The following is a 15,796-nucleotide window of genomic DNA, read 5'->3' as shown; positions in this document are numbered from 1 at the left end:
GCGATTTCGGATTTCGGAGCAACTCGGGGTCTGGAGATTCAGAAGGTGCTGTGCTTTTTACCCAAGAAGTTGATCTTTTCTCCTTAAAACCAAAACCATTTTCAACCACCCTTTTCCAGGCATGTTTTCTTTCAAAGCCATAAACCCTTTGGTGACACTTTTGTACACAGTCCACCCAGGGTGAGAGGTTTCCAGCTTCTTTAAAACCGCTGAATTACCTTTTCTGTAAAATGCTGTCTTTTCCAGAAGCAGCAGCAACCAATGTCCTTCCAAAAAAACCTTTCAGGGATATTGGGCGGGATTCTCCGACCCCCCGTCGGGTCGGAGAATCGCCCGGGGCCGGCGCCAATCACGCCCCCGCTGTGTCCTGAATTCTCCGCCACCCGAGATTCGTCAGGGGCGGGAATCGGGCCGCGCCGGTTGGCGGGCCCCCCGCGGCGATTCTCCGGCCCGCAATGGGCCGATGTCCCGCTGCTGACAAGCCTCTCCCGCCGGCGTGGATTAAACCACCTACCTTACCGGTGGGATTGGCAGCGCGGGCGGGCGCCAGGGTCCGGGGGGGGGGGGGTGCGATCTGACCCCGGGGGGTGCACCACGGTGGCCTGGCCCGCGATCGAGGACCACCAATCGGCGAGCGGGCCTGTGCCATGGGGACCCCTGCGCTTGCGCCGGTATGACGTCAGCAGCCGTTGCCGCTTCGGCGCATGCGCAGACTTACGCCAGCCAACAAAGTCCTTTCGGCCCCGGCTGGCATGGCGCCAAAGGCCGTTGACACCAGCCGGCGGAGCGGGAACCACTCCGTCGTGGGCCTAGCCCCTCAATTTGGGGCGGCCCGACGCCGGAGTGGTTCACGCCACTCCAACACGCTGGGACCCCCCGCCCCGACAGGTAGGGGAGAATCCCAGCCCATGTCTTTTAGAAACACATTCTTCCAGAATGTTCCAAGTCGTTGAAGATGAACTATTTTCTGTGATTAAAGTGTAGAGACTGGAGATCAGCATGGCACCGGGGTCAGGCTGGCTAAGAGGAAGGGTAGGCTAGGGGAGGTCGAACTCAGTGGGCCTTGAGATCTGGAGTGTATCTGCTTCAATGTGCGAAGTATAGCAGGTCAGACAGATGAACTTAAAGCCTTAATTCACATGCGGAACTTGGATGTGGTTGCTGTAACTGAGACTTGGTTAAAAAAAGGAAAGGACTGGCAGCTAAATATTCCAGGATATAGAACATACAGTGCAGAAGGAGGCCATTCGGCCCATCGAGTCTGCACCTACCCACATTAAGTCCTCACTTCCACCCTATCCCTGTAACCTAATAACCCCTCCTAACCTTTTTGGACACTAAGGGCAATTTATCATGGCCAATCCACCTAACCTGCACGTCTGGACTGTGGGAGGAAACCGGAGCACCCGGAGGAAACCCACGCAGACACGGGGAGAATGTGCGGACTCTGCACAGACAGTGACCCAGCGGGGATTCGAACCTGGGACCCGGATGCTGTGAAGCCACAGTACTATCCACTTGTGCTACCATTCTTCCCACAAATATAGGTGTTTTAGGCGAGACGAGGAGGAAGGTAAAACGTGGGGGAGTTGCATTACTAGTTAGAGAACATATTACAGCTGTACAGAGGGAGGACACCATGGAAAAATCAAGTAACGAGGCAATGTAGGTAGCAGTCAGAAACAGGAAGAGGGCAGTCACTATGGTGGGGGTGTACTGCAGGCCACCCAATTGCCCACGGGAAGTTGAAGAACATATACATAAGCAGATTCTGGATAGATGTAGAAATAATAGAGTTGTAGTGGGAGACTTTAATTTTCCTCGTATTGACTGGAAATCTCTTCAGGCTAGGGGTCTGAATGGCGAGGAATTGGTTAAGTGTGTCCAAGAAGGTTTTTTGGAACAATATGTGCATTGTCCGACTAGAGAGGGGGCTGTACTGGACCTACTACTAGAGAACGAGCCTGGCCAGGTCATCAAAGTTGCAGTGGGAGAACATGTGGCGGATAGTGACCACAATTCCATAAGCTTTCGCATACTCGTGGAAAAGGATGAGTGTTGTCCTCGGGTTAAGGTCCTAAATTGGGGGAAGACTAACTACAACCAGATTAGGCAGGATTTGGAGGCTGTTGTTTGGGAGAGGTTGTTTGAGGGTAAATCCACGTTTGGCATGTGGGAGTCTTTTTAGGAACAGTTGATGGGAATGCAGGGCAGGCATGTGCTGGTAAAAAGGAAGGACAGGAAAGGCAGGATTCTGTGACCATGGATGACCAGGGAAATTGAGAATCTTGTCAAAAAGAAAAAAAGATGTAAAAGTGAGGTACAGGCAACTAAAAACGGATGAAGCCCTTGAGAAATACAAGGAAAGTAGAAAAGAGTGCAAGCAGGCAGTTAGGAGGGCAAAAAGGGGTCACAAAATGTTCTTAGCAGACAGGATTAAGGAGATTCCCAAGGCATTTTATACATATATTCGGAGCAAGAGAAAGAGTTGGCCCACTCGAGGGCAAAGAAGGGAAATTATGTGTAGAACCAGAGGAAGTAGGTGAGGTCCTTGATGAGTATTTTGCACCTGTATTCACAAAGGAGAGTTGGACAGCACGGTGGCGCAGTGGGTTAGCACTGCGGCCTCACGGCGCCGAGGTCCCAGGTTCGATCCCGGCTCTGCCGGGAGGAGTTTGCACATTCTCCCTGTGTTTGCGTGGGTTTCACCCCCACAACCCAAAAGATGTGCAGGATAGGTTGATTGGCCACGCTAAATTGCCCCTTCTAAAAAAAAAACAAAGGAGAGGGACACTCTGATTAGTGGTGTCTCAGAGGATGTGTAAACACTTTAACACAGGTCGTTATTACGAGGGAGGAAGTGTTAGGTATGTTAAATGCATTAAGCTAGACAAATAACCAGGGCCAGATGGCATCTATCCCAGATTACTGAGGAAGACGAGAGATGAAATTGCTGGGCCTCTAACAAAAATCTTTGTGGCCTTGTTGGCCACAGGTGAGATCCCAGAGGATTGGAGGATAGCCAATGTTGTACCGTTATTTAAGAAGGGTTGCAAGGGTAATCCGGGTAATTATAGGCCAGTGAGCTTGACATCAGTGATAGTGAAATTGTTGGAAATGGTTCTCAGAGATAAGATCTATGCACATTTAGAAGTGAATGGTCTTATTAACGACAGACAGCATGGTTTTGTATGAGGGAGGTCATGTCTCATTAATTTCAATGAATTTTTTGAGGAGGTGACAAAAATGATTGACGAGGGAAGGGCTGCGGATATTGTCGACATGGACTTTAGTAAAGCATGTGATAAGGTCCCTCATGGCAGGCTGTTGCAAAAGATTACATCACATGGGGTCTGGGGTGAACTAGCTGGATAGATCCAGAACTGGCTTGCCATAGAAGACAGAGGGTAGCAGTAGAAGGGTATTTTTCCGAATGGAGGTCTGTAATTAGTGGTGTTCCGCAGGGATCGGTACTGGGACCTCTGCTCTTTGTAATATATATAAATGACTTGGAAGAAAGCGTAGCGGGTCTGATTAGCAAGATTGCGGATAGTGATGAAGATTGTCAGAATACAACAGGATGTAGACTGCAAAATTGGGCAGAGAAATGGCAGGTGGAATTTAATCCGGACAAATGCGAGGTGATGCATTTTGGTAGATCCAATTCAGGTGGGGGCTATAAAATAAATGGCAGAACCATCAGGAGCATAGAGACACAGGGAAATCTAGGCATGCAGGTCCACAGATCCTTAAAAATGGCAGCACAGGTGGAAATGTTGGTAAAGGAAGCATATGGCATGTTTGCCTTTATAGGATAGGGTATCGAATATAAAAGCTCAAATTATGTTACAGTTATATAAAACGTTTGTTCGGCCACATTTGGAATACTGTGGTCCAATTCTGGTCACCACACTACCAGAAGGACGTGGAGGCTTTGGAGAGAGTACAGAAAAGGTTTACCAGGATGTTTCCTGGTATGGAGGGTATTAGCTATGAGGAGAGATTGAATAAACTGGAATTGTTCTCCCTCGAGAGACGGAGTCTAAGGGGCGACCTGATAGAAGATTATAAAATTATTAGGGGAATAGATAGGGTGAACAGTTGGAGGCTTTTTCCCAGGCCAGAAATGACGATTACAAGGGGGCACAAGTTCAAGGTGAGGGGGGGAAAGGTTCAGTGGAGATTTGCGGGTAAAATTTTTTACACAGAGGGTGGTGATGGCCTGGAATGCACTGCTAAGTGAGGTGGTTGACGCACATACGTTAACGACCTATAAGACTTATCTGGATAGGTACATGAACAGACGGGGTATAGAAGAATACAGGCGGTTAGTCTAGATAGGACCCATGATAGGTTCAAGCTTGGAGGGCTGAAGGGCCTCTTCCTGTGCTGTATTGTTCTTTGTTCTTTGTTTTTGACTGTGTGATACCAGAGGGCAACCCTAAAATTTTGGAGTGAAAAAATGGCTAACATGGGCAGCTAGATTTAATGCCCTCTAGTTTGTGGATTTCTGTAAGGAATTCCAGGTGTACCTGGATGAAGTATTGACTGTGAAAATGTATGATGCAAAATCTGATGAATGGCATCCTGCCCTAGTTGATATGAAAGTTATTAGACAGCCACCAATCAGTATAATGAAGGAATTGAAATGCACCATGACAATGTGTCTAGGTTGCAGTTCGAACACCGGTTGCTGCCCCATTCATAGAAATAGGAGCTGAAATAAGCTGTTTAGACTTTTTCACCTGCTCCATCATTCAACAAACTCCAAGGTTGCATGCATACACCATTTTTTAAAATAAGTTCAAAGGTGTTAACTTCAGAGAGCCAGGACATACTTACATTGATGGTCAGCAGTCTGGGTGACGGGTACCATTGCATCTTTTTTTCCACCATCGTTACTAAACATGGCCGGGGTTGTGAAAGCTTTTGGTAATTTTGTCTGTACAAACAGGCAGTAATTCTCTCCTGGGATGATGGTCTCCCCTGTCACTGGCGGGTCGGGTTCAGGCGGTTAAAATGAACGTGATGCCGCGATTTCTGTTTATTTTCCAATGCCTGCCGATTTTCCTGCCAACGGCATTTTTTAGAGAGATTGAAGGGATGATTATCTCGTTCATATGGGGAGGGAAGGTGGCCAGAATTAGAAAGGTGCTACTACAGAGAGGAAGGCAGGCAGGGTGTTTGGGTCTTCCAAACCTGATGTATTATTACTGGGCAGCAAATGTGGTGAAGTTACGGAGCTGGGTCAGAGGGGTTGACTCCCAGTGGGTCAGACTGGAGGAGAGTTTGTGTAGGAGGTGCGGATTGAAGGCATTAGCAACAGCACCACTCCCGACGGCCCCGGGGAAATACTCAAGGAGTCCGGTAATAATAGCTTCCTTTAGAATTTGGAGGCAGCTTCGCCAACACTTCGGGTTGGGGGCAGGGTCAAGGGAAATGCCGATTCGGGGGAAACATAGATTTGAGTCAGGACAGTGAGATGGAAATTTTCGGAGATGGGGGAGAAAGGAATTAGGACACAAAAAGATTCGTTTCTTGGGGGTCGGTTTGCAGGATTGAAGGAGCTGGGAGTGAAGTATGGGCTGGAGCAGGGGGAACTTTGAGATCATGCAGATTCAAGACTTTGCCAGAAAGGAGATACAGAGCTTCCGGGTAGAGCTGGCCTCCACTTTGCTGGAGGAGGTGCTGACGAAGGGCGACTGGAGAAGGCGGTCGTGTCGGCGGTTTCGGGGCTATTTTGGCAGAGGAGAGAGCACCGCTGGATGGGATAAAGGCAAAGAGCTGGAAGGGGGTACGGAGGTGTGAGGTGCTCCGGAGGGTGAATGCCTCCACCTCGTGCGCGAGATTGGGGCTGAAGGTGGTATATAGAGCGCACCTCACAAGGGCGAGGATGAACCGGCTCCTTGAGGCGGTAGAAGATGTGTGTGAGTGTTGTGTGTTTGGTGGGGGGTGCCCGCAAACCACATTCATATGCTTTAGTCTTGTCCAAAGCTGGAGGATTACTGGAAGGAGGTTTTTCGGGTGATCTCTAAAGTGGTGCACGTGAAACTGGACCCAGGCCCCCGGGAGGCCATATTCGGGGCGTCGGACCAGCCGGGGTTGGAAACGGGTGCGGAGGCAGATGTAGCCTTCGCCTCGTTTATTGCCCGAAAGCGGATCCTGTTGGGATGGAGTTCAACTCTCCACCCTGTGCCCTGGCGTGGCAGGGTCTCTGCTGGAATTATGGACTCTTGAGAAGGTCAAATTTGAACTGAGGGGAAGGATGGAGCCGTTCTACAATTCATGGGCGTTATTCATTATGCACTTTCGAGAATTGGATTACATCGAGCATTGAGGGGGGGGGGGGGGGGAGCTGGGGGGGGCGGAGACTGCGTGTGTTAATGTTAATATTAAATTCTTTACCAGTCAGTCTGGCCTCAATAAAAGTCGAGATGGATTCGTAGGTATAGTATTATTTATTGTTAACCAACTTGCAAGGTTGACTCGCTCCACAGAGACTCAGAACACACACACACATCTCCTGGGACTCCCGAAGCAAGTGAGGACAAAGAGATCACTGCACATATCATTCAAATAGCATCAAAATTTGCAAGCTTCCCATAGGTCATTCTATACACCACCTGATCTGGCCATATATCCTGACTGGCTCACTTCGCATTCCCCAACCCTGGGCCTCTTATTACCCAGCATCCTTCTCACCATCCACTGCACGAGGCACTCCTTCCTGGCCATGCTTTGCTCAATTCCTTTGTTCTCTGTCTGTGAACTCACTACCATCAGACCAGCACTATCATCTATATTATTCTAACTAATAATCCTACAGTCTATCACAGGGGTGGGCAAACTACGGCCCGCGGGCCGCATGCGGCCCGCCAAAGCTATTTCTGCGGCCCTCCAAGTCATTAAAAAAAAATTTTTTTTAATTTTAATTTTAAAAAAAAATTTTTTTTTTAAGGTTAATGGGGGGGGGGGGGGGCTGTTGGGTTACTTACTGGTATAGGGTGGATATGTTGACTTGAGTAGGATGATCATTGCTCGGCACAACGTCGAGGGTCGAAGGGCCTGTTCTGTGCTGTACTGTTCTATGTTCTATATGAGGTGCCCAGAATCATAACCGGGTGAAGTAATTATTTTACTTAATATACTATGCGGCCCTTTGTGAATTGTGAATTTCTGAATGTGGCCCTTGCACGGAAAAGTTTGCCCACCCCTGGTCTATCACATTCATTTGTTCAAATCCACATTAATGGTATCTATGGATGATTCCTGATTCCTTTTTGTTATTTGTTTATGATAACATTTGGAAGAATGGTAGCAGGATGGAATTGTTGTTGATATGGAGATTGACATTACTGCTTATTGTTTATTATTGGTGGGTGTAAATTTGGGAGAAAATGTGAAAAAGGAGAATAAAAATATGTTTTGAAAAAATTCTCACCTGGGAAATGGTTTGAATTTGGATAAATTCAAGCAAATTACTTGCCAATTCCATTTGCAGACCGCCCTCCTGCCTTTCAGATGACCTTGTCTCTTTTTAATTTGCAGTTTATGGACTGGTGTTGGTCCACCTCAGCCTGGGATCAGGATGGTAGGACAGACGCGACTCTGGACTCTTGGTGCCGTCTTTTGTATGTTGTTCCTGTCACTGTCCAGCGCAGATATCCACAGAGCCAATGCCAAGAAGTTGGCCCGAAAGGCGGCAGCTGCACAAGCTGCTATTGGGAGCCATAGGTGGTGCCCTGAAAATGTGTTTGAACTCCGTTCATGGTCAGAACTATTCTCTGGAGAACGTGTTGATGCCTGGATCTGCTCTTTGATTGGCTCGGTGATAGTTGGGCTTAGTGGTATCTTTCCCCTCCTTGTTATCCCAATTGAGGCTGGGGCAGCGCTGAAATCGAAAGGTAAGCTTGTGCAAACTCTGGCAAAGAAGAGTTAACGTATAATTTATTTATGATTTTTAAATCCAGCCTGTCATGCATACACTTGTGATCCTCATGTATATGCACTCTTTCCCTCCCCCCATATGAATTTCTGTGAGAGGTGAGAAAATAGATTTTAAAATGTCGTCCAATTTGGTGGGGGTAGGGAGGTGGATAGAAGAAAAATTCTTCTCTTTTCTTCTAGTTTTGAGCCCCGTATCTAAGGGAGGATGTGCTGGCATGGGAAAGGGTCCAGAGAAGATTCACAAGAATGATCCCTGGATTGAAGAGTTTGTCATATGAGGAGCAGTTCAGGATTCTGGGTGTGTACTCGTTGAAGTTTAGAAGGATGACGGGAGGAGGATACTGAAAGGCCTAGATAGAGTGGGTGTGGAGAGGATTCTTCCACTAGTAGGAAAAATTAGAACCCGAGGGCACAACCTTTAGACTTTAAAACTGAAATGAAGAGGAATTTCTTCAGCCAGAGGGTAGTGAATCTGTGGAACTCTTTGCCACATAGGGCTGTGGAGGCCAAATCACTGAGTGTCTTTAAGACATAGATAGGTTCTTGATTAATAAGGGTTTATGGGGGAAAGGCAGGAGAAGAAGTGAGCATCATATTAGCCATGATTAAATGACGGAGCAAACTCGATGGACCGAATAGCCTAATTCGACTCCTATGTCTTATGGTCTTATAGACAGTCTCAAGTAATTCAGGAGATTACTCTGGCCCTGATCATTCGTTTTGTCTTTTGTAAGAGGTAACCTTCACCCCAGCCAGGAACCCGAGATGATGCTAAGACCTCCCTCCAATACCTCTCCAGCTTTGGACAGGGCCAAAATATGTGTACATGGTTTGCAGGCCCCCTCCCACACTGCTCACAGACATCCTCCACACCCTTGAAGAGTGGCTCATCCTTGCTCTCGTGAGGTGTGCCCTATACACGACCTTCAGTTGTATCAGCCACAATCTCGCGCATGAGGTTGAGGTGTTCACCCTTCGTAACACCTCGCACCACAAACCTTCTTCCATTACCTGGCTCAGTTCTTCTTCCCACTTGGCCTTAATCCCCTCCATAGACACTCCGCGTTCCTCCAGATTCTTCCCATAAATCGTCGACATCGCCTCCTTCTCCATTCCCCCTGCTGCCAATACCTCTTCCAACAACAAAGGGGGCTGGCGCTGTTGGGAAGTTTGGAGCCTCCTTCCTTGCAAACTCAGAGCTGCAGGTACCTAAATTCTTCCCCTTGCCCCAGTCCATACTTCCCCAACTCTTCCAACCTTACAAAACACTCCCCCAGGAATAGCTCTTTTAATACCCTGATTCTCTCTTCCCCCCCCCCTCCCCCCCACTCTCCTCCCATTTCCGAAACCTCCCATCCAGACCATCCCGGCTCAAACCTTGGGGGCGGCATAGTAGCAGTGCTTAGAACTGTTGCTTTACAACGCCAGGGACTCCGGTTCGATTCCCGGGTTGGGTCACTGTCTGTGGAGTCTGCACGTTCTCCCCGTGTCTGCGTGGGTTTCCTCCGGGTGCTCCGGTTTCCTCCCACAGTCCAAAGATGTGCAGGTTAGGTGGATTGCTCATGCTAAATTTCCCTGTAATGTTTGAAAGTTAAGTGGGATTGCTGGGTTAAGGGGATAGGGTTGAGTTGTGGGGTTAAGTGGGGAGCTCTTTCAGGGGCCGGTGTAGACTCGATGGGTCGAATGGCCTTCTTCTGCACAATAAACTCTATGAAAACCTGTGATTATCCTCTGATCGGCATCTCCTCTGACCCAGCCCCAACTTAAAGTGCTGCCTCAGCTGTCACCAAATCTTCAATGTTGCCACCCCCATCGGACTCCCCGAGTACTTGTCTGGGGCCATTGGAAGCGGTGTCGTAAGCGGTGTCGTTACCGGCGCCCTTAGCCCTCACCCCTCCACAACCCAACTCAACTCCCCACCTTTTCTGCCCAATAGTAATATGGTAAATTCAGGAGTCCCAACCCCACCGCCTGCCACCTTCTCTGCAGGACCACCCTGCCTGCCCCTCAGACCAACTTATCCACTTCCTTGAAGAATGCCTTCAGTAAAAAGACCGCAGACACTGAACTAAAAACAGAAATTGTGGCAGCACATTCATTTTAATCGCCTGCACCCAACCCGCCAATGACAGAGGGAGGTTGTCCCACCTTGCCAAGTCCGCTTTCACCCTCCCGACAAAACTAGTAAAATTGTACCTACGGCGCCCCTGCACAATGTCGCGCCATCTGCACCCCCAAGTACCTGAAGTGGGTTGCTGCCCTGCAAAATGGCAGCTGCCCCACTCCTGGCTGGGATACCACAAAATACTCTCTTAAAAATTTAATTTATATCCTGAAAACGATCCAAATCTTTGGAGAAGTCCCATTATGTTCTCCACCGACACACTCTGCTCTTGAGACATATAACAATAAATCGACCACGTACGAAGATACCCTATGTTCTACGTCCCACCCCCCAGTACTATCCCCTTCCACAGTCTCGAACTCATTAAAGCGATGGCCAAGAACTCTATCGCTAATACAAATCACAGGAGGGACATAAGACACCTCTGCCTGGTACCCAGGTGCAGAACGAAATGTCCCGAACTCATACTGTTTGTGAGGACTCTCGCCATCGGTTCCCTATATAACAGCTGTACCCATTCTGTAAATCTCAGCCCAATCCCAAATCTTTCCAGTACCACCATTAAGTACCCCCACTCTACCCGATCGAACATCTAGCGCCACTACCACCTCTAACTCCTTTCCCTCAGCCGGCGTCATGATTACATTTGCTAACCTCCTGATATTCAAAAATAATAAAGATCCTGTCTGGTCTTCATCTATCACCTTCATGAGACACCCCTCCAACCTTGCCGCCAGTACCTTGCCAGAATCTTGGTGACTACATTCAGTAACAAAATGTGCCGACATGACTCTCACACTGTTGAGTCCTTGTCTTTCTTTAACAGCAGAGACTGAGATGTCCTTGACTTACCTCGTCAGCCATGGATGCCTCGTCCTCCCCTTAGCATGTTTCCTCCTCCTTCGGATGAATTTCTATTTTGTCTCCCAGATAACCCCCAAAAACTTCTGCCATTGCTGTTCCATTGTCTTCCCTGCTTGGCTCCCTTTCCAATTAACTCTGGCCAGCTCCTCGCTCATGTCTTTGTAGTTCCCCTTATTTAATTGCAATACTTTTACATTCGATTCCAGCTTCTCCATCTCATACTGCAGGGTAAATTCTATCATATTGTGGTCACTGCTTCCTGAGGGTTCCTTCACCTTAAGTTCCCTAATCAAGTCTGCCTCATTACACATCACCAAATCCAGAATTGTCTGTTCCCTAGTAGGCTCTGTCACAAGCTTCTCCAAAAAAACATCTCTCAGACATTCCACAAATTCCTTTTCTTGGGTTCCACTACCAACCTGATTTTCCCAGTCCACCAGCATTTTGAAGACCCCATGATTATCATAATATTGCCTTTTTATATGCCTTTTCTATCTCCTGATTCATTTTCTGCCCTACAACCTGACTACTGCTGGGGGCCTGTACATACCTCCCGTCAGGGTAATTTTACCATTGTGATTCCTCACCTATACCTATGAGATTCTATGCCTTCTGATTCTATATCGCTCCTTGCTATCGATTTAACTTCATTCCTTACTAACAATGCAACCCTGCCCCCTATGCGCATCTGCCTGTCCTTTCGATAGGACACATATCCTTGTATACTTAGATCCCAGCCCTGATCCCCTTGTAGCCACGTCTTTTACCATTCACCATTTAAATAATAATCTTTCTTTCTGCTTATCATACTAAAATGTATAACTTCACATTTAACCACATTGTGTTCCATCTGTCGTGTGTTTGCCCTCTCACTTAACTTGTCTAAATTGCCTTGAGGCCTTTTCGTACCGTCCTCACAACTCACAATTCCGCCCAGCTTTGTGCTGTAAGCAAACTTGGATATGTTACATTTGGTTCCCTCATCCAAGCCATTTATATATATCATGAACAGCTGGGGCCCAAGCATGATCCCTGTGGCACCTCACTAGTCACTGCCTGCCACTCAGAAAAAGATCCATTTATTCCCACTCTCTGTTTCCTTTCTATGAACTAATTCTCGATCCATGCCAATACATTACCCCCTATCCCATGTGCTTTAATTTTGCCCACTAACCTCTTATGAGGGACCTTATCAAAAGCCTTCTGAAAGTCCAAATACACCACTGGTTATCCCTTATCTATTGCACTCGTTACATCCTCAGAAAACTCCAGTAGATTTGTTAAGCGTGATTTGAGTTTCATGCTTTCCAAATGTTCTGTTATCACGGGTGAGATTCTCCGCAAATGCGGAGAATCGTAAAGGCTGCCGTGGGACAGGTCGTGACCCACGGCATCCTTCACGCCCACTTCCGGGGCCGATTCTGCCCCCCGGGCAGGGCTAGGAGTGCGGCCCCGTGCGTCACGGCGGCGCGGCCTTGACGACGGTCGTCAAGGCCGCACGTCAAGCGTCACGCTGGCTGACGCGGCCGATGACATGGCGGCTTGATCTTGCGGGGCGGCGTAGGGAAAAGAGTGCGTCCGTTACGGACACACGGCGCCCTATGCCCCCCTTGGCACGGCCGTGGTACTGCCGTGCCAATCGGGCCCCCAGATGCCCCACGACGGCAGCGAGCAGGTGTGTTTTCTGCCGTGTTGAAACGAGCGTGAAGGCCCGGCCGCTCGGCCCATTGGCCTCGGGGAATCGCCACTCGCCGTAAAAAGCGGCGATTCGCGGCGTGTGTCGGGCGTGGGGAGGGGAGAATAGCGGGAGGGCGTGAAAAATGTCAGGAGGCCCTCCCGCTATTCTCCCACCCGGCGTGGGGGGCGGAGAATCGCGCCCCACATCTTTTGTTATAGATCCTAGCATCTTCCCCACTACTTATGTCAGGCTAACTGGTCTGTAATTCTCTCTTTTTTTTTCTCTCTCCCTCCCTTTTTAAATAGAATTGTTACAGTTGCCACCCTCCAATCTGGAGGAACCATTCCAGAGTCTATAGAATTTTGGAGGACGACCATCATTCCTGTGCTGTATTGTTCTTTAATAATAATAATAATAATAATAATCTTTATTGTCACAAGTAGGCTTACATTAACACTGCAATGAAGTTACTGTAAAAGCCCCTAGTCGCCACATTCCGGTGCCTGTCCGGGTACACAGAGGGAGAATTCAGAATGTCCAAATTACCTAACAGCACATCTTCCGGGACATGTGAGAGGAAACCGGGACATCTGGAGGAAACCCACGCACGCAGGGTTTTGCCCAAGGGTGGTATCATGACTGGTACAGGCTTGGAGGGCCGAAGGGCCTGTTCCTGTGCTGTATTGTTCTTTGTTCAATGCATCCACTATTTCCAGGATCACGTCCTGTAATACTCTTGGATGTAGATTCTCAGGCCCTGGGGATTTGTCAACCTTTCACCCCGTGGGCAGCATGGTGGCGCAGTGGGTTAGCCCTGCAGCCTCACTGTTCGATCCCGGCTCTGGGTCACTGTCCGTGTGGAGTTTGCACATGCTCCCCGTGTTTGCGCGGGTTTTGCCCCACAACCCAAAGATGTGCAGGGTAGGTGGATTGGCCACGCTAAATTGCCCCTTAATTGGAAAAATTGAATTAGATACTCTAAATTTCTTTTTTTTTTAATAATTTAAAAAAACAAAAACTTTTCACCCCATTAATTTCCTCAGCACTATTTTCTTACTAATACAGGTTCCCTTCAATTCTTTTTCTTTTTTTAGATTTGGAGTACCCAATTCTTTTTTTCCAATTACACGGCAATTTAACATGGCCAATTCACCTACCCTGAACACCTTTTTGAACACTCAATTTGGCTCTGTTTCGTTCGTTAGCTTTGGAGTCGCCAGGTATCGTTAAGATACCGCCACAAGTTTCAAGGTCAAGTTCAAAGCAATAAAACCATACATCAATTAGTAAGTTCAAACAAGACACGTTTATTATATTACAATAATCTACTAATCATGCATATAACTATAAGACTAGGCTAATCCTACCACTACTAGGCCAAATACTTATCTGGATAAGGGGACTGCCGGATCAGGGAACAACGGCTTCTAGCTTTGTCCAGGGTCCGCAGGCTTCTAGTTGTTATGGTATAAAGGGGTCAGGAGTGCCTATTCCCGTAGCGTGCGTTGTGACTTAGTTGCTGGCGGCTTCTGCCCAGACCTGTCCTGCACAAGGTTCTTCTGCTGCAACAGTGTTCTGCTGGGAGGGCTAGCTGGTCGCGGAGAGGCTGACAGAGCGAGCTGGTCGAGGAGAGGCTGGCAGAGAGAGAGAGCTGGGGTCGCGGTCTCTGTCTTATACTCTTCTCAGGGTCTTGCGCCCACCTGGGCGGACCCTCTATACTCTTGTAATCGATTGGGTCTCTTCCCAATCGATTGATTTGAATTCCCCAATAACGGGGCAGTATCTCGATCACTGGGGCGGTTCTTGGGACTTATTGTTTTGGCTTCTTTGGCGCCGAAAAGTCTGGCCTTCCATTGAATGTATCGATTAGTGTTAACTTGTTTCTATTGTGCCTGGGGATCGCCCGGTATCGCCTTATTAATATGCTAACTGTTTCTTTTTATAGCGTTGTCTGGTTTCAGCAACAGCCAAACTGGTTTCTGTAGCAGTCCAAATATACAAGCACTCTGCAAGCTGCTTGCTTTTTACAACCTGTCCATTTTCCCTGCATTCCTTGCAATCTTCCATTTTGTGTTTGGGCAGTGGTCACCCCAGGTGGCTACACATGTTTTTAATGTGCTGTCAAAGCTGAGACGCATAAGCTCAATTTCTTCTTTTGGAAGCAGCTGCAAGTTAAGAACTGATTCTGGGGTCTCAAACTCAAAGGGATTTTTCACCCACCTCCTCTCTCTCAGAATCTTAAACTTCTCTTCTGGAAAGTGGCAACCAAAGTTGTTGATCAGGGCAGCCAGATGAAACTCAATAAGGCTTGCCAATCCATTTACAGTTTCCTTACTAATGCTGTTTTGTTCAATGTGTCGTAGCGGTGTGGGAAACATGTAGTAGTTTTGGCTTCGCACTCGCAATTGCCAATCTTTCAATATGGAAAGCTTCTATTTCTCCAGAGTGCCGAAAGCAATCATCATCCTTCCCTTGCACTTTGAGGTTCAGTTCATTTAGAATTAAAAAGATGTCTGCAAGGTAAGACATAGTTAGCATCCAAGTTTAATCAGCAAACAAATCAGCCAGAGGGGACAATTTCTCAAGGAGGAACGCGTAGATTTCGTACCTCAGTTCGTAAACTCTGAGTAGCACCCGACCCTTTGACAGCCAACGTACTTCTGTGTGGAACAATAAATGTGTGTCCTCAGCCCCCAAATCGGAACACAGAGTGTCAAAATGTCTGGTATTGAGTGGGCTGCGTTTAATGAAGTTCACATCTTTCACTATTCCTTTCAACACCACTTCAAGATTGGATGGAATTCCTTTCGATGCCAGGGCCTCACGGTGAATAAAACAATGATTCCAAACAATGTCCTGACCAGCTGCCTCCTTAATCCTTACTGTAACTCTGCTGTTTTTCCCAGTCATGTTGGCTGCTCCATCACTTGTGATTCCTCTGCAGCGAACCCAGTCGAGCCTGCACTTTCCAACCACAAAGCTATTCAAAACTTCAAAAATTTCTCGGCAGCCGTGTGGGTTGCTAAAGTCAGGTAGCACAGCAAATCTTCAACAAATTAATTGTGCCAAACATACCTAGTGTATACTAGCAAGGTTGCACAATCTGAAATGTCTGTACTTTCATCCAGTTGTATTGAGAATGCCTGCGCTGATTTTAAATGAGAAATAAGCTGGGCTTCTAA

General features: G+C 47.8%; 1 protein-coding gene across 1 annotated transcript in view; it reads left to right on the top strand.

The window, feature by feature from the left end:
- slc39a13 (solute carrier family 39 member 13) overlaps nt 1-15,796 on the top strand; it is a 101,164-nt gene that overhangs the window by 23,953 nt on the left and 61,415 nt on the right. Inside the window, exon 2 of the mRNA XM_038807326.1 lies at nt 7,549-7,904. Within this exon, the coding sequence (XP_038663254.1) occupies nt 7,589-7,904 (316 nt within the window). The 5' untranslated portion in view covers nt 7,549-7,588. The remainder of the gene's footprint in view (nt 1-7,548; nt 7,905-15,796) is intronic.

Source organism: Scyliorhinus canicula, chromosome 9, assembly GCF_902713615.1.
Source record: "Scyliorhinus canicula chromosome 9, sScyCan1.1, whole genome shotgun sequence".
Taxonomy (NCBI): Eukaryota; Metazoa; Chordata; class Chondrichthyes; order Carcharhiniformes; family Scyliorhinidae; genus Scyliorhinus; species Scyliorhinus canicula.
Note: the sequence above shows the minus strand (reverse complement) of the source record. Positions and strands in the feature narration are given on the sequence as shown.